The sequence below is a fragment of the Choristoneura fumiferana genome, chromosome 18 (assembly GCF_025370935.1).
Source record: "Choristoneura fumiferana chromosome 18, NRCan_CFum_1, whole genome shotgun sequence".
Classification (NCBI taxonomy): Eukaryota; Metazoa; Arthropoda; class Insecta; order Lepidoptera; family Tortricidae; genus Choristoneura; species Choristoneura fumiferana.
The window spans coordinates 7,820,020-7,839,400 of NC_133489.1; the positions used below are offsets into that span (position 1 = coordinate 7,820,020).

Consider the following 19,381-nt stretch of genomic DNA (forward strand, 5'->3'; position numbering starts at 1 on the left):
ACCTAAAAAATTAGTCTACAAAGGGTTCAACCCTTCCGATGTCGCAGGGATGGGGCAGAGCTTTTAATTCAGCTGCATGTAAATAAGTATTGGACTTGTTACTACACTTGCGTACCGTGAGTCGTATGGGGTAGTTATCAAGGGCACTCCGCCGTTTGTTATGTAATAATAGCGCAGAATGTTCAGTCAGTTGTTCTCTGTATTAGGGGACTTTATTATGCAAGTTTTCAAGTGCGCTTCGCAGTTCTGAAGACGTTAGTTTCATGCGTTATGTAGGTATTTAGGTAGTACAGTACATTAACAATCAGAATTAATATGCAAGTTTTAATAAGCGCATTTTTTATTTATTCGTAAAATGGTGCATGAATGCGAATTCTCCATATTTTACCTAAGCGGTGAGAAAATCCCTGAGTTCCTTGACGGAGAGCCCTTAGTGCGAATGCGAACCTGCTCAGTAATGGTTGTCGTAATGGTGCGCCCGCGGCTGTTTTTATTAGTGCCGTATCATGTGAGCAGAATGCATCTGCAGCTGTCGCGATACGCTTTGCTTCCGCATAACCGCATCGCATCGAGGCCAGGTCCTTTAACGATGTAGACTTGTAATGGTTTGCAATGTTCTGAGCAGTCAATTTTCAATTTCTAACACAATAAGCTGAAGTGACTAAAGAAAATTTAGTACCGATGGTATTATAATCATTTTATTTACTTCACATTTGGATTTCAGCAAATATAGCCATTAAGCCATGCTATCCTCTTGAATTCTATACAATTATTATGATCATACATAATTTTTATGGCTTAATGAGCGCTACTTGGAGAACCATGTCATAAGTAAACTCAAACCCCCAGGTTTTGTAGTAAAACAATTCTAAATGCACCCAAAACTAAAGTGGTCGGAAATTGAAATTACCCATTTTGTTCCAGTTAATTCTTCCGTGAGTTTTCTGATCACTTCTACCAAAATCGCACAGAAAATGATTAAGCATTAAACTTTTCAATACGTCTTTCATTTACACCTGCGAAGCATCTACCTCAATATTGGCAGTCGCCTCCATTTGTGGTATCTACTTCGAACTAACATATTTATATACAAATCCTTAATCTTACAAAACCTTACAAAATTAATGCGTCCTACTTAATATTTGATTATTATCAATATCAATATCACTTGATCTTTGCTTTCCAAGCATTGCTATATAGGTCTGCAGAAACAAAGAGCATTTTGTAAAATTATCGTATTAAAGTTAAAGTAGTTGGCTCAAATAATGACTCGTTGCTTGCTTGTCCTAGATGTAGGTTAGATAAACTTATACAATAGATGCACTGCTGGCTTAAGTCCCAAGTACCGTAAGGATGGCCTCTACTTGCAAAGCCGCTCTACGCGAAGGCTGCACTGCACTGCACTTGTATAGGTTGACTTGACACTAACCAGCTTTACTCGTTACTGTTTCCTTACTTGGAAACTTTAAACACCTCGTTATGGTATGGAATAGGTACGTTTATGTTCAATAATTAAATATAAAAAAAACTGTTTATTATAAATCAGAATATCATTACAAAATTTTTATAATTACTTAGCTAATAATCTTTATTATTTAAGATTTTATAACTAAGGAGTGCGAAGGGCGGGCGAGCCCTCATCTATAATTAAAATATAGTGTTCACATATGTTTCCATGCTACATGCTACTTATATCTATATTGCTTAGTTATTATTATTGTTGTAGGCATATGGTTATTGCCTGGCCTTGTTTACTTCTTATTTGCTTTATTTTAATGTAAGCTAACTGTATTATCATTCCATCTTTTTCATATTACCATTTTAATTTACTATGAAAAATTTAAATCATATTATATCACTTATTTATCTGTTTATTTACTTATGTTATCTTATTACAATATTCAGTGCCTTCTTAATTAAGTTTAAATATGTACTTAATGCCTTGATATACATCATAATACTGTAAGACCAAAGCAAGTGGACAATGTCCTTATTTCTGAACGAGAACACCTACCAATCAAGTGCGAACTATTTTGTCAGCAGCCTTGCCCGAATTGAAAAGGAAAAGTCGGTAAATGGGTCGCACCAGTTAGAATGAATCTAATTTTTCTTACACTTTTTATCACTTCATTTTAAATTCAAACTGAAAACCGTGCCAATATTCAAAATAGCCTGCACATAAACAGACATTGCATACGAGAGCTCGCGTTAGGTAGGTTACTCTATAAGTGGTGTCGAATCGGTCGAAAGTGGGTCAACTGGTATGACGCCAGCCGATAAAGGAGCCCTCGCCCGTTCATTATTATCAATTTTGTTGAACGTATGCTTGTTAAGTACTTGTGTTTACTTTAGTTCGCAACGAAGATATTGCTATTTGCAAAATAAACGTTGATATGTCTGCGCTCTTGCGCTGAATGAACATCCGTTTCGAAATACTTTACGATAATGCGATGAGTCGTTGTTAGCAAAAGCTATTGTGGAGTTAGATTGTTGGAAAACCTATTCCTCTAATGTTTCACGAATGGTAGGCGAGTACGGTAAGACACGTATTCTTATTACTTTTGCGTCCGTGCTTGTATCGCCGTGCCAAGTCACGAGGATTTATATAGTGGAATTGGTTTATACGTTTGTAGCCATTTTTTGTAACAATAATGTGGAAAAACCAATTTTACGAAACTCTTTCAGCGATTGCCTTGAAGAAACACATTCTTATGTCATGAACTCATGAATAATAATTAATTTATGGTCACAGTTTGCGTAAAATGGTTGTACGCGCCGGTGTTTTAACTAGATAGGTACCTAGCGCACGTATTAAACAGCATTGCGTTTGTGATGCATACAATTTATGTTGCATTGCATACTGTTGCCGTGGAGCCAAGGCCGTGATGCAATATGGTCAGGTGAATTGAGAGTTGACGTTAATGCATCGTTTTAATTGCATCGTGCGGTCACGAGACCGAGCGTTTGCTGCACTGCACTCGGCATTATTTAAGGGACGGTTTCAGCGACTCTATTATCACGGGTGCAATATTTTGACTCACCAAAAGAGTAGAAAATTTAGAAAGAATAACTCTTTGAGGGGTAACATTTTAAATAGTTCTGGTTTGATTAGTATAGAAAAAATAATTGGGTTGTATTTAATAGCTCTACTAAAGCGGAATGTATCTAATAGTTTAAAATGCTATCGCGGGTGCAACGAGATCGGCCCCAAGTAATAACATAGAACAAAAACACAAAAAGGCTCTAATGCCCTAATATTTTGACATGATTTATGATAATTTACAAAACTCAAATAATCTAAGAATTTTTCCCTTTTAAGCTGTTATGATATGAGTGCAACATGAGTTCTAATCGAACATTCAAATTTTATCATTTCTAAATAGGTATAGGTACTCCACAAATTCAAAAATGTACTTTGGTAGAGTACATCTGTTCATTAATTTTAGTAAATACAAGCATAAAAAAAACACCAGATACCTAGTATTATTCTAAAATCACTATTAAGCACAGTCGCACAGTCCACAGCGACATCGCCCTTTTCCTAAAAAAATATGGTTATACCTAGGTAATTCGGGAGTGGCTAATATTGCTTTGATTTGTAACGAAGTAGGTACACAAGGAGTTCAGGAGTCGGCTCTCGTTTCGCTAATTGCATTAGCGTGCTCTAGTTTAGTTGGAGCATCGCTGTGCTAATCGGGAAGGGGGTTAGTAATGAGTCGATGGTGGGGGTGGGGAAGTTGCGCATCTTGTTTATTGAGACGCGCACGTGGTCGCCGCGGGCGCAGCCGCAGTCGCAGTGACAGCTTACTTCAGTTATGTAAAGTGAATGCGATGTGATGACGACCGACGAACTATAAATAGCGGTCGATCCGTCCTTGAGCCGCCGCGAGTGCGCAGAACTAGGTCAGGCCGAGCTGCCTGATGCCAGTGTTCCCCCGCACCCCGCGACATGCCCCGCGAATCACCATGATGCTCGGTACACCGCTAAACAGCTGTGCTACGCTTACATTGTTTCCTTTCATGACAACATTTCTCATTCCGAGGCCTTCCTTGTCTCAAACGGTACGTGTAACTAACCTTCATCGCGCTAGCAAAAATAAACACTGTTACAAAGCTAAACACAAAATCATAACTTCTGCTCTCTACTCATAAATGTTCATTCATGCCATCAACTCTACGTAATCGATTCTTTCACGCTCCGCATTTGAATAGCAACGAGCCAAAGGGAGCATTTCGGTTGTATAAATAGGGTATGACTGTATACATAATTTCTTTACCTGAGCAAGCTGATGATGGCCGCGGCTGGGCAGGTAGCGAGTGGGATTATAATATAATATAATCGATCCCTCTGCGCGTACGTATGTAGCTATTTCTGAACGGTATTCATGTGCTATTTTGGTAATTGACATTATAAAAACGAAAACAGGCAAATTATGACAGCATTCAACATTACCTAATATAACATGTTAATTGTTTATATCAACTGGTCTTAGCAGTTGAGGTACTTACACAAAGGTTCTTCAATATAATTAAATTAACACTTGGTATGCAACTGGCGTCTTCTACTGTCAATGCGCAGCGCAATGTCAGGTGTGAGCACAAATGCTGGCTAGGCTATTCATTGTTCGAATGCATTTCAATAATACATTTTACAGAGGTTGCCTATTTAAAACAGAATATTTCATCAGCAGGTATCATATCTTTAATATCGACAAAGCGTTGGAAGAAAAATATTTTACTGCGTACGTATTCATTACTGGTCTTGACCTTTAATTAATATTTGTAGGCTGGAATTTTATGGAATTGCATGATTTCGCAACAGCCGAATGTTGACAAGAAACTCTTTTCTTCAATTCAAAGTTTTCTTGGCTTCCTACTCCACGTTACGAGGGTGTATACTTTTAAATGTTGCGTGACAGAAAGCAATCATAACTTATTACCGCGGAACAATGAATGCGAATAAGCAGTCGTATTATGTCGGTGTATATCGAGTAGCGCGGGCTGGCGGTGAAAGCTCGAGGCGCGTGTATGTGTGGGTACGGTAATGATCATTTAATTTTAGTCATCGGTATATAAGGCGAGTACCGGATGCCACCGTGCCTCTTCCACCTGCCTCGCTCCTTTGTTTCTGCATGCAAAATGTCAGCGGAGGTCATCTAAATAAAGTCAGTATATAGGCGCTTCGTCGGTTTGGTTTGGGCCCGCCGCGGCCGCTGTCTAGACGATGCGTTGCATCGTCCGATCGATGGCACGGACGAGCCTCAGACGGTCGTCGACCCCTCAGCGCATCGGTGACGTTACGCTCCGGTGATGCGCTCCTAAATAACCTCACGGATGTAACCACCGCTCCAATTGATTACATTCCTTTGAAACCCTCTCGTCTTCTCCTCGTAGGACATCTTTACTATTTTTTATACTTATTATTAATAATAAAAAATATATGAAGCAGTGAATCATTATTATTAAGTTGTCATCGCATTCCTAGTTTGCCTTGCACCGTGACAGAACCACTCGCTTGAGAGAACGTGCTTACAGCTCACCTATGCGTGCATTATATTTACTCGCAGTGTTGATTATAATCAAAGACGACTTGTACCTACAGTGAATACGTAGACGTAATGCAATCTCTTTGAATGTCTGACAAAGCCCCGACCGGTTTAGATTTTGGGTCGGATAGACAGAAATCGTAAAAGTTTTTGCTTTAGTATTGTACAGAACAGACGCGTCCGCTAAAAACTTTCTAAAGGCTTCTCGAGAATATGCTCAAAAGAAAAAAAAAGGAGACTTTATTATCGAGTCCGCAGTTTTATGTGGCTGTGTAGATTCGAACGTGTATTATGACAACGATAATAATAGGTACCTACTCTTATTATTTATGTGTTGTCTGACCTTGCAAGGCGGTCAAGTTCAACTGTAACTTTGACATTGTTTCGGTCCTCGACCCGCATTTTAAAGGGTTTGTAGAGTGCATGAACCACTGTTGGGAACTTCACTTTGTTCCAGAATTTGTCAGGATTCTAACAAGCTGAACAGATCATTTAATTGTTGCTAAAAAAAACCGGGCAAGAGCGTGTCGGCCACGCCCGAAATAGGGTTCCGTAGCCACTACGAAAATTAGGTAATTTTTTTTTTAGGATTTCGTATTTTGAACGGAATATTCCAAGTTTAGGTATATTTTATACCTTAGGCTGCTATTTACTGTTAAACTACTAATAGTTCTCAAGAAAACTTAACGGTTATAGTTTTCCTTGTAAGTTTGATATACTTAGTACCATCCTTAATTTTTTCAAATTTTTTCACCCACCGGTTTAGATTTCAGAGAGGGGGGGGGGACGCTCGATTTTAATGAAAATTTGCACTTTAAAGTTGAATATTTTGCAAACAAATCACTAAATCGAAAAATCATTTTAGCAGCAACCCCCTAATGGTTTTAAAATATTTATCCAACGATACCCCAAACTACAAGGTTGGATGAGAAAAAAAAACACACCCACTTTACGTCTATGGGATTTTTTTTATTGTATCATTTTGTCGGCATAGTTTACATATCTATATAAGTTTTCGTGCAAAATTACAGCTTTCTAGCATTGATAGTCCCTGAGCAAAGCCGCGGACGGACAGACAGACAGACATGGCGAAACTATAAGGGTTCCGTTTTTGCCATTTTGGCTACGGAACCCTAAAAACCCCGGTTTTCCTTGTAAATATTCAATGTTTCAATTATTTCTTAGCGTTGATAGATATAATATAACAAGCTAATCTACTATTTCCGATATCCATTAATGAAATTTCAAACATTTGCAATTTATAAATAACGCAATGCTGTCTGGCGGATCATGGCTGGCCTAACCGGTAGTGAAGTAGTTATAATAACACCGTTACTATAACTTCTCACCTTCACACCATTAATGTGTACATAACTAAACGTGATGCAGACGGAACAAGCAAGCAATTCGTCCCACGCTTTTACTTTCCTGACTGATACTGATTCCTCTAGCAACCTTTATTAGAGTTAGGGTGGCCATTGATAATGTATTGCTTCAGGGCAACGAAAGCGCTGCAGATGGCTCTTTACGTATCGCCGGGGTTCTCCCGTGCGGCGGACGCGCACCTGCGGCTCGCGCTGATGTTCAAGGCGCGGCGGTACTGGGGCGCCGCGGCCGCGCACTTCCGCCGCGCCAAGCTCTCCCCGCACCAGGATGCCACCTTCACCCGCCTTGAACTCAGCTTCCACGCCGCACATCTCCTCGAAGCCAGGGGCCTGAGGAAAGCCGCAAGAGACGCCTACGCGAAATTATTAAATGAGCCGCAGTTGGCGCTCACGCTAAAAGCCGACGTCTGCAGGCAACTAGGTAAGTCAGTTTTTTTTATTGTAACCCTTTTTTGTGCACTAGCAGCATCTCAATTGTACCAAAACTTAGCGGAACGTACAATGCGTGCGTATCGCCGCTTTCGTATGCATGTTTCCAAATAAGTCGTTTATTTAATGGCTCGGCCTTTCAAAGATGAACAATGTTTTCATTGCTATGTTATGGTATGCTGTTAACTAATATTTATGTCACTTCAATAAAACAAAACTACTTGACATTGAACGTGACTCAACGAGCTATAAAAGAATCTGAGACAATGAGGCACCCCATACACTACAGCGACTAAACAAAAGATCAAGAATCCATTGCACAAAATAGGGACGTGAATAGCCGCTCTAAAATGCGAGACGATGCGAGCGTTTATTTATTTTTTGTTTTATGGCTAATGTAAATTTTCAAGTAAGTCCTGTGCTTCTTTATTTTTGTCTGAAACTCATAAAAGCGTATTGAGTAGGTACGATGTATTGCATGACTAGTGAGTACTTTTTCATTTTTACCATTCACATCTCCTGCACGTTATAGTACATGAAGTCTGTAATGGACAATCGTAATAATGCATTGTTGTGGCTTACTTACCGCAGGCCGGTGTAAACATTATCTCTAAACACGACCGGGCCGCGATTGTAATGGTCAGTTGCCTCGCCTGGACAATAAATAACATTGAAGCTTAATACGGATGGAAATGAGGTTAAAACCAGTTCCCCTGCAAGACCACAACTGCAGTTTTGCAATTACTTCAGTCGGAAATGAAAGTACACAGGCCATGCTAGCCAGTATGCATCTGAGTCTAAGCGCATAAAATTACTTACCTCTTTATGCTATAACTTTTTACAACAAAGGTTGCTACACTCGGACCCAAGAAAAATACCTACTTTATCAAAGCTGTCAATAATTGTCTTACTCCTTTCTGTTCATAGTAGACATTACGTAATGAAAAGAATCTGATTGTAGCTCTGCATCAGAAGAATTAAATTATTACATGTACTGTGAATCACAACGCTGATACTTTAACCGCAGGAGCCCCTCGTCAGTATTATGTACTACTAGCCTTTACCTGCAGCTTCGCATGCGAGTCGGGTCCATATTGGCTCATATACATTTTTTTATTCGATTATTTATAATAATACCGCTTTGTAATCATAATCATCATTACTCCGAAAAAATTGTGTTATATATTTTTTAAATAATTATTTTGACTACTACCAACATTGTTCATACATATTTCGATTTTTTTTACTCATAATGTCAACACTGTGATTTTATCTATACCCATAATTTTACTTGGAGAATTTCTTTATTTATAAACTTATTTCATATAATCAGCGCAGATCTAACCTAAGCCAGTTTTCGGGCAGGATTTCGGTTCTGTGAGGGTCGCAGTTCTAACCTAACCTAACCCATTTTTCTGGCAGGATTTCGGTTCTGCGAGGGTCGCAGTTCTAACCTAACCCACTTTTCTTGCAGTATTTTGGTTCTGTGAGGGTCGCAGTTCTAACCTAACCCACTTTTCTGGCAGGATTTCGGTTCCGCGAGGGTCGCAGTTCTAACCTAACCTAACCCGTTTTTTGGCAGCATTTAGATTTTGTGAAGGTCATAATTCTAACCTAACTGGCTTTTTAGTTATATTTAGTTTCTTATTTTGAATTTACTTGCATTTATGTATGGATAGATTAGGAATAAACGAATGTATGTTTTAAAATATATAATACCAAATGTTATTGCCTGAAATCGATATGTTGAATAAAGATATATACATAAATTGTAGTAATAGAGGTATTTATGTTGAATGAAATTATGAATATAATAAATTCGGAGTTCCAATGGTTATTATCTAAAATAAAAATATACAATGATCATTAGGATGTAAAATTGTATGAGATACATTTTCGAAGTTTCAATAATCGATTTTGAACTTTGGCGCACCCTTCGCATGAAAATAAGCATGAAAGCGTAACAAACAAATAAACATTACAACTCACAATCTCATATAACATTAGTTAGGATTTGTAGGATCATTTTGACTACGGGCTGGCTATCAGTGGTTTTCCTCAACGTGACTATAACTGTTGCTAGGGTGGCTGTACCATCGATGCGCGTCTCTGGGCGAGCCGGCGGCGCGCGCGCGCGCGGCCATCTGGTGCCTCAACCGCGCTGTGAAGGCAGAGCCGGAGTCCGGCGCTGGCCTCTACCTGTTGGGTCGGTGCTTCGCTGCCCAAGGCAAGGTGCACGACGCATTCGTGGCGTATAGGAACTCCGTAGAAAAGTCGGAGGGCAATGCTGATACTTGGTGCTCTATCGGGTGAGGATGTAATTATTTTTCTCTTGTCTGTGTCTGTGAAATTGCTGACAGTTCTGAGTGACCAGTTCGACGAACTAACTAAGTCATGAATACGTATTCTTTCACAGGGCCTAGATATTTTTATCATGTGCTAATTCCTGAAAACTAGCCCTTAGCATAGGTCGAGGACCTCATAAGTGACTGGCAGATGTAAAACTATGTTAATTTCAGGACAAACAAAACATTGGATTTCAATAACAAGCATGACTGGAAAGGTGACGGGGTAGTCGTTCTTCGGTTGTCGAGCTCGCATTACTCGTCATTCGTCATTTCGACAACTATAAATAGATTTATTATCAACTAGCGTTTACCCATGTAAATCATGAGATACAGCGGTTGAATTAAAATTCCGGGATTTTATTCAATTCTCGTGGGAATTTCCTAAAATTACATCGTGGTTTTCATTAACGTTATATTATAACAACCATGCCAAATTTCATGACTCTAAGCCCCACCGGTTTTTAGTTCGAGATTTTATCCCTATCCCGTGGGAATATCGGGATAAAAAGTAGCCTATGTGTAAAGTAACCTACATACCAAATTTCATCTCTAAGCCCAGCGCTTGTTATTTCTAGAATTTATCCCTATTCCGTGGGAATATCGGGATAAAAAGTATCCTATGTTTAAAAATAAATAAAATAAATAAAAATCCAGGTTATAAACTAATTTTTTGTCAAATTTCATCCAAATCCGTCCTGCCGTTTCAGCGTGAAGAAGTAACAAATATACTCACTCACAAACTTTCGCATTTATAATATTAGTAGGAAGTAAGATTTTTATTTTTATTCGTCAACTACTTACGGCAAACCCAGTGAATTATTTCCCAAACTATTACCACTCTTCAAATGGACTAAGCTAATTTTCCTCGTACAGGGTGCTGTATCAGCAGCAGAATCAGCCTATGGACGCGTTGCAGGCGTACATATGCGCCGTACAGTTAGACAAGGGCCACTCTGCTGCGTGGACCAACCTGGGCAGTTTGTACGAGAGTTGCCAGATGCCACGAGATGCGTTCGCGTGCTATAATAATGGTGGCGCTGCGGCGACCGCCTCGCACTCCGCTTTGAGGCAGAGGCTTGTGTTCTTGAAAGCGCAGTTAGCTCAGGCTCCTATGCCTTCGGTGACTGGCAAGTGAGTAAAAGTTACCTGGCATTTTAATGATTTTTTTTTGTGAAATATCGCTAGATGGCATTAGTATCGTAAGGTCCGTTTTGCGTTACAATCTTGCTTCCGACTGGCTCATTTAGTTATTTAAGCAGTCACAAACGTGACACAAATCGACGGTTAAGAATCAATAACACCGCACACACAACCAATACCGTCTATCTACCATCTTTTAGCATGATAGTTACATGCTAAAAGATGGTAGATAGACGGTATTGGTTCTTAACCGTCGAAATGTCAAAGTTGTCAAATAGACCTCATGGTAGCTACTAGCTGCGTAATAGAAACAATCATTCGTGCACTCAAGTGCTTTTAAAACTTTCTCTCTTGTCTAAATACGTACCCATGACGTATTTTACTTCATCTTCGTGCTTAATCTTTGTGACCAGAAAAATCTTCGTATGCACTAGGCCATAGCCATTCCAGTTTACTTCCAACTATTTTCTACCATAACTTAAATATATGTTTGTATGTGCACGATTTTCTCAGAAGATATAGTCGATCCACCTGATTATTTCACTGATGTTGTTACAAAACAAAATTCATTAATCAAGTAGAAAATTTGGTTCACTGAAGCAGAAGAACACTGCTGCCATGTCTTTACATCTCATGTTCGGCAGGCGTCGTCAACTCCCTTCAATCGAGGAAGCCTGGAACCTGCCCATATCAGCGGAGATGTCATCTCGCGCGCCCAAGTCTGCACCGCCGCCATACCCCGGGAAACGTCCCGAAGAGCCACCGCCGCTGACACAGCATCAACTACAGACACTGCAGTATCTACAGCGGAACTCTCACAACTTGACGCCGCACCAACAAGTAAACACTCACCGTACTTGTAATACTTAAGTTTATTAAACAGCTGTCGTAAAAGCACAAGACAAAGAGATGCGGTTTCAAATAAAGTGCGGCGATCCGATTTTTTTAACTAATTAACTTCAATAAAACATAATAAATTCACGATGACGCGAAGTGTGATACTAACATAATATTACAATTAAAATCGCGACATATTAGAATTTTAGGTAGGTACTTAGTCAATTGGGATGCACCAAAAAAAATAACCTATAGTTTTTATTTTATTTAATGGAAGAATAGGATATTTTAAGATACCATTTTCATCGATTTTGAATTTTTTATAATTTTTTTACGAAATACGCTGGATGACGTCACAGTGAGACAGCCACGTTCCATTGCCTGGAAAAATTCAGTCGTACATTATATAATCGGTGGCATTTCAATGTGACAATAATACAAGCACGGCTTAGGGTCCTAAATGAACCATGACAAATATTTTTATTTATTTCTCTTCTTTTAGCTTCGATTATTCCTATGTTTGTTTAATGGTGTGATAGTAAATAGATATTTTTTATTAAAATCTGATATTTAAATTATTTCATATTTACTTGTAACGTACTAATTTATTAATTTAATTCGTAAAAATATATTGGAAATACTCGTGTATATTTCGGACTTTACTATAAATGACAACTGTTTAAAGCGGGGTGCGCATCATGTGATTAAAGTTCTGTCTTTGTCACTCTTTGCTATTATAAGCAGGACAGCAGCATTTCAAATTGTCAATTTGCTTTAGAGTGTAGACCTGCTTTAGAACTGCCTTTGTGACGAGACACTGCAGGGGTCAAATGAAGGTCATTACTTAGATTTTGTTTATTTAATTCAGTTTATCATATTTTTGGAATCTGATTTCTGAAAACGCTTCACAAAGCCTATTTCTCCAAACGGTTTTTGATTTATTATACGTTGTCAAAAATTGGGACATCCCAATTGTGTTTCGAAGTTTTATACCTGCGTGTATAAACACTACTTAACTGTATAGTGAAGATATAGTGTATAAATCAAGGTGCCCCAAATTAAATATGACCCAAGGGTCCGAAATAAACCAGTTTCGAGCTTCTGTGGGAACAAAATCCGGCCTAAATCGATGCAAATTAGGGAATTCATACACACGCATCTCCTGCGATAACGCGCTATTCATGCCGACCGATTAGGCACAAGGTTTCGATGTCATTGAAATCTCCTCATTGGAATATTGTAATCGAATCGAATAAACCTAGGTATTTATTTATTTATTTGCCGATTTGTTTATTGAAAACATCATTGTTTTACACCCAGCATAGAATTAATATTTAATCCTACATTTATGCCGATTTTTCTGTACTGAAAATTTTACGAATTGTACCCGTATGGATGTAATACATGGTGCGCAACCAACGATTGACAAATAAATCAATTCACATTACAAATCGCCACCTTAGTTTTAAAATTACTTCTTTTTTGTTTACAGGCGCTGATGCAACAGCTACTTTCTCAGTACCGGTTGTCCCAGGCAGCGCGCGCGCGATCGGTTCGTAGTATAGTTGTAATACCATCGACACCCCCTTTATCCCGGCGGCAGGTTTTAGGCACTAATTTTGAAAATTCACAACTAATATTTATGCTTTTTGACAGGTTACGAAAAGCGAAGGAAGCGCCAATGGCGGCGAGACCGCCGAGTCGCTCGCCGAAGACTTGCTGAAGAGATTTTCTGATACGCAACCGGATATTAAGAAGGAGCCAATTGCAGGTAATTTTTTATAATGATTTGATTGTGATTATTTAATTACTGTTTCTAGTGTTGGAATACATACTTTCTAGGATGAGTCTACTATTAATCCCGAAATCTGACCATCTGTATCTACTGCAAACCCTAGGCAATTGTCGAACGTGAATTTAACACGGTTATGTCTGTTCAGAAATAAACTAAGGGTATGATTTTATAAAATAGTAGATCTGTCACCTATCTACCTATATATTATTTAAAAATTACTCTGAAGTAATATTTATCATCAAATAATTATATTGGGTTCCAATATAATAGATATATGTCACTAAAACTGAATCACCAAAGAATATAGAAATGGCTACCTAACAATTAATTTTAATCACTGGAAAATAATATTGAACATCAACTAATTAAACTGAAATTTAACGATAATGATAGCAATGAATGAAATATATAATAATAATAATATCCTCTAACAAATTACACCAATTGACCCAGCCCCAAACTAAGCAAAGTTTGTTCTGTGGGTGCTAAACAACGGGTAAACATACATACATATACACTTAAATACATAAAAACATCCAAGACTCAAGTACCTACTACAAACATTTGTACACATCATACAAGTATTAGCAAAAAATGTTCGGTTCTGGCACTTCGCCGGACGCTACCGCGGCACGCTCGCTTCGCTCGCACAGCTCGCGCACTGAGGGTCGCAGTTCTACCTGACACTTTTCCTCGCTTCGCTCGTCGTTGTACCTAACCAGACCTGCCTTAGTAGAATAGGTAGAAGCATCGAATTAAGAAACTGATCTATTTATTAGGTGACAGATCTATTATTTTGGTGATAGAATTTTGATGATCAAACTATAATTTCGGATACAGGTTTGCATTAATCTGATGACTCATACTTAGAGACAGTTTTGATTAATATGATGACTAATATATTTCTTAGGGATAGATATTACAATTAGGGTATCGCAGTTTAGTGACAGATCTAAATTTAAGTGACAGAAAATATAGTTCCCATAAATTAATGGGATAAGGTGATAGGTAGTTTTATTCTGCTACGATCCCTGTTGCTGTATATTTTTTCCACCAGTATTCATATTTAGCAAAAAGTATATACATTAATTCTTTACTCAGCCTCCGTCGTTTTATAAAAGAACAAAATTACTGTCTTTGTCATTATGACACTGACGGCATCAGTCGGACTTAAATATAAAAAGTGCTATACATGTTCACATTATATTAATAAGTTGTGGAAATAATAATAAAACAAAACAACGGAAGTATCTGAACAGCCACATGAAAGAACGCTCAAGTCAGTTTACCACTTATTTTAGCTTGAATTATACTTTGCGGCTAAAGTTAAGAAAACTTCAAATCCTGAAGTTTTCAAAGGAAATTAATATACGATTAATGCCATCAATATTATACTCAAAGGAAAGCGCTAATAATAAATTAATACAAACTTACGATTATATCCGAATTTGTCACCTTTATTTTTACAAGGAACAGTAGAATTATAATCACGAGCAGATAGTATCTGTTTGTTGCAACACAACAAAGTGATGTGTTCTTTTTTCAATAGTTTCTTGATTTCACGCTTCTTTTTAAGGCATTTATTTCTACTTGTAAACACATGCAATTGTCTGTGTTTTTTTCATTTATAAAACTTAGGTATAAAATAAAGTCATCCGATTCTTGTTAGCATGGCAAACATGGTGTCATTATTGTTAAATAAAATGCAGTAATTTCGCCTCGCTTACTTGTGATACGTGATTCCGTCAGCTTTTTTGTTTTTTCTGGCTTAATTGAATTCAGGCCATCAAATTGCGTTACACCAATTTTTATAATTTTTAGACATTTGCCCATTGTTGCACTGTTTACTGTGCCAAATATTTTCTTTGTTGTCACAAATCGCGAGAGCCTCCCCCCCAAAAGTAGTTTATAATCGGTATTAATAAAGAATAGCTACTTTATATCCCGAAGAATTGCGTAGTTCCCGCAGGATAGCGATAAACGAATTGTTCGCATAAGGCAATAAATAGCTATTAGGAAGTTAACATTATTCCTCCTTGTCGTAACAGAGAACCATGCGCCGGCAACAAGCGAAGCAGTGCTGGGCGGCCGCCAACCCGTGGTCAAGTTGGAGCCGCTCAAGACCGACCCGCTCAAACCCGTCGCCTTCCACATCGGCATGAGCGCCAAACAGATCGTTGATGCTTGCAAGTGAGTATCGGATATTGCTCGTTGTACTCTCTGAATGGACGATGCCGTTTCGTTGGGGATTAGTGGGATGGGGTCATGAAATATATTGGGTTAAATATTGATTTAAAATTCAGAAGAGGAGCCGCTGTCGTAAGCGCTTGGCTATATTTATAGGGGACGTAGTTTCTGAGTAAACTCTTTGTTATTATATTGGAACTATGTTCAGGCGGCCATGTTGATTCCTAGGACATCACAGAATCTTGTCATCGTGACATTTGCGTCATTCGATAAGCAGCTGTAAACAAATAAAATTCTTAAATATAAAATAATAAATAGGTTTAATCGTGTGAATTGTTTGGTCTTAAATCAAAATTTTCGTTCTCGAACTTCAGTTTTTTTCTGTAACCTTTTGCTTTCTTATATTTGTGTACATAAGTAAACCATATTTATGTGAACCAAAGCAGGGTCACAAATCAAGGACGATCAGCACTGCCACGCTAGACGGCTAACGCTGCTAGGCTGTGACAGGAGGTCGAAACGCAAGTAAACAGCCGGGGACCCGGCGTCGCCTAGGACGCTCGGTTTTCGGTGCAATATCAGTTGGGGCGTCAGCTAATGTGGTGTGTTTATCGCAGGGAGCACGCCGGCGGGCCGGGCGCGTGGTCGGTGCTGGGCGACGGGTGCGGGCCGCCGGAGCCGCCGCCGGTGCCGCCGCCGCGGCTGTCCGCCGAGCAGCTGGCGCCGCCCGCGCCCTTCGTGTTCGTGGAGTCGAAGCGCGACGCGTTCTCGCCGCAGCTGCAGGACTTCTGCCTGAAGCACCCCATCGCCGTGGTGCGCGGGCTCACCGCCGCGCTCAAGCTGGACCTGGGGCTGTTCTCCACCAAGACGCTGGTGGAGGCGTGGCCCGACCACGCCGTCGAGGTGCGCACGCAGCTCATGCAGAGCGCCGACGAGAACTGGGACCCGGCCGGCCGCCGCCGCGTCTGGGCTTGCGCTTCGCACCGCTCGCACACCACCGTGCGCAAGTACGCGCAGTACCAGGCCGGCTCCTTCCAGGAGTCGCTGCGCGAGGAGCGCGAGCGCGGCGCGCCGGCCGCGCAGCCCGCCGCCTCCGACTCGGACGGCCGCGAGTCCGGCCCGGCCAAGCGGCGCCGCGCCGCGCGCATGCTGCGCTTCGGCACCAACGTGGACCTCTCCGACGAGCGCAAGTGGCGGCCGCAGCTGACCGAGCTGCAGAAGCTGCCGGCGTTCGCGCGCGTGGCCTCCGCCGCCAACATGCTGTCCCACGTGGGCCACGTCATACTCGGCATGAACACGGTGCAGCTCTACATGAAGGTGCCCGGCTCGCGCACGCCCGGCCACCAGGAGAACAACAACTTCTGCTCCATCAACATCAACATCGGCCCCGGCGACTGCGAGTGGTTCGGCGTGCCGGACGCGTACTGGGGCGGCGTGCGCGAGCTGTGTGACGCGCACCAGCTGTCGTACCTGCACGGCTCGTGGTGGCCCGACCCGGCCGAGCTGCGCGCGCACGGCGTGCCCGTCTACCGCTTCACGCAGCGCCCCGGTGACCTGGTCTGGGTCAACGCCGGCTGCGTGCACTGGGTGCAGGCCACCGGCTGGTGCAACAACATCGCCTGGAACGTGGGCCCGCTCACCGCGCGCCAGTACGCGCTCGCGCTCGACCGCTACGAGTGGAACAAGGTGCAGAACTTCAAGTCGATCGTGCCCATGGTGCACCTCACGTGGAACCTGGCGCGCAACATCCGCGTGTCGGACCCGCGGCTGCACCGCGCCATGCGCACGTGCCTGCTGCAGACGCTGCGCGGCGCGCTGGGCGCGCTGGCGGCGGTGCGCGCGCGCGGCGTGCCCGTGCGCTTCCACGGGCGCGCGCGCGGCGAGGCCTCGCACTACTGCGGCGTGTGCGAGCAGGAGGTGTGGCACGCGCTGCTGGTGCGCGAGCACGAGCGCCGGCACGTGGTGCACTGCCTCGCGTGCGCGCGCAAGGCCGAGCCCTCGCTGCAGGGCTTCCTCTGCCTGGAGGAGCACCACCTGGACGAGCTGCTGCAGGTGTACGACGCCTTCACGCTGCACCGGCCGGCGCCCTCGCACGCGCAGCCCGCGCTGCCCGCGCCCGCGCCGCCGCCCGTGCCGCTGCCCACGCCGGACTGAGCACCGCGCGCCACGCACCACGGTCCCGCCTAGTGTAGCCGGCGCCTGCCGTGCCGCTGCCCATAGCCCGCCGCCCCGCGGGAGTCGACGATGTACCTGTATTTATTTCGCGTGAGTGTGCCGGTCTGTCGCGGCGGCTGGGACGCTTAGTTGTTGTGTGGTAACTGTTCCGATGCTGTTGTTGCGTGAGTTGATTATCGTGAGTCTAGTTGTTCGTTGGCCCTTCGTTTTAATACAGTATTAGCAGTTAACCGGGGACCGCTATTTTAATATTAGACTAGAGACTGGTTAAGTGAAACGACGATGTAAGTAAATGACTAAGATCTATTTTTACTACGCCGTGTGTGTATAGAGTTGTTAAACGCGACTATTTTTGGTGATATAAATGTAATTTTTTAAGAATAAAAAAAGTTTACATTTTACACGCTCCTCGCACTTTTGTGAGATAATGATTAAATTTCAGAGTCAATTTGAGGGTTTCAAAATAGCGGATAAAAAATAAAGAGGGCATGACGCGCGCAGTCATCAGCAGGCCTCGATGTAATATAACGTAGCGTAGCGAGGCGCGCTCTCGGAGCTCAGGTGGTCACCACAATATAAATGTGTTATTTTTGTATAGAAGCATATTTATTTATTTTACTGTGACGAGTTAGTTTGATTTTCTAGTATATCTCTTAGTGAATAGTAGTATTGTAAGTAAATTGCACGGAATGAGACCCTGCGTTTTAGCAGGGCCCGCTGAATAGTGCTGCAATGTCCCAAAGAATGTTATACTCGAGTAGGCAAGACATACTATTGGATATCGAAATCCTGATACATCGCATTTCTACTTTATAAGTGCCTGTATACCTTGTAGATCGTCATTTTGGGAACTGAGGTATGTCCTTTGATTGGCATTAATTAATAATTTAATTTAGAAAATTGACATACTGTGTTCTTTAATTCGAATTGGACTGTTTAAAATAAATTAGTCTTAACTCGTAATAAATCGATTCCTTGGATGGATGTAATTAGCAAGGCTTAGGCAAGTAAGCTCAGGGTTGGCAGCGCGGTCTCGTCTTTGACACTCGTTTGTTGTTCTCTTGAAATTGTATTCGTGTTAGTGGGATTTCGACGTTGACATTAAGTTTAAAGTGTCAGAGGGGCGGCCGCCGGTTGATGCGTCGCTGGGTTTGGTCGGTTCATGTAAGCTAAGGCCGATATTTATAATTAATAATAAGAAACATCACTGCCATGTATGACCTTACTGTTTATACTATATTAAAAAATTTAATACACAAATAATACACCTGCATTCGAAGTTTAATTTGGAAAAACCTGTTTTATTATCAAACCTAGTACCCGGGCGACCGAGCTTTGCATGAAAAAAAAAAATAGTGTTCTAACTATTGCGACGAAAGTCCATATTATTTGTAAATTTCATTGAAATCGGTAGAGCAGTTTTCAAGAAACCCATGTATCACATTTGACGACAAAATATATGGGCGGCCTATCTCCACTCGTGCAAAAACTCAAATACACGCATTTTCACAGAACAGCCGGAATAGCTCTCTGAATTCA

At 41.4% G+C, this 19,381-nt stretch overlaps 1 protein-coding gene across 2 annotated transcripts in view; it reads left to right on the forward strand.

The window, feature by feature from the left end:
• Positions 1 to 19,115, forward strand: part of Utx (Utx histone demethylase) — a 33,753-nt gene extending 14,638 nt beyond the window's left edge. For both annotated transcript variants that reach the window (XM_074101865.1, XM_074101866.1), the window contains 8 exons: positions 7,045 to 7,352; positions 9,444 to 9,669; positions 10,582 to 10,839; positions 11,493 to 11,688; positions 13,178 to 13,237; positions 13,342 to 13,456; positions 15,529 to 15,670; positions 16,285 to 19,115. In XM_074101865.1, the coding sequence (XP_073957966.1) occupies positions 7,045 to 7,352; positions 9,444 to 9,669; positions 10,582 to 10,839; positions 11,493 to 11,688; positions 13,178 to 13,237; positions 13,342 to 13,456; positions 15,529 to 15,670; positions 16,285 to 17,821 (2,842 nt within the window). In that variant the 3' untranslated portion in view covers positions 17,822 to 19,115. The remainder of the gene's footprint in view (positions 1 to 7,044; positions 7,353 to 9,443; positions 9,670 to 10,581; positions 10,840 to 11,492; positions 11,689 to 13,177; positions 13,238 to 13,341; positions 13,457 to 15,528; positions 15,671 to 16,284) is intronic.
• The last annotated feature ends 266 nt before the right edge of the window (positions 19,116 to 19,381 follow it).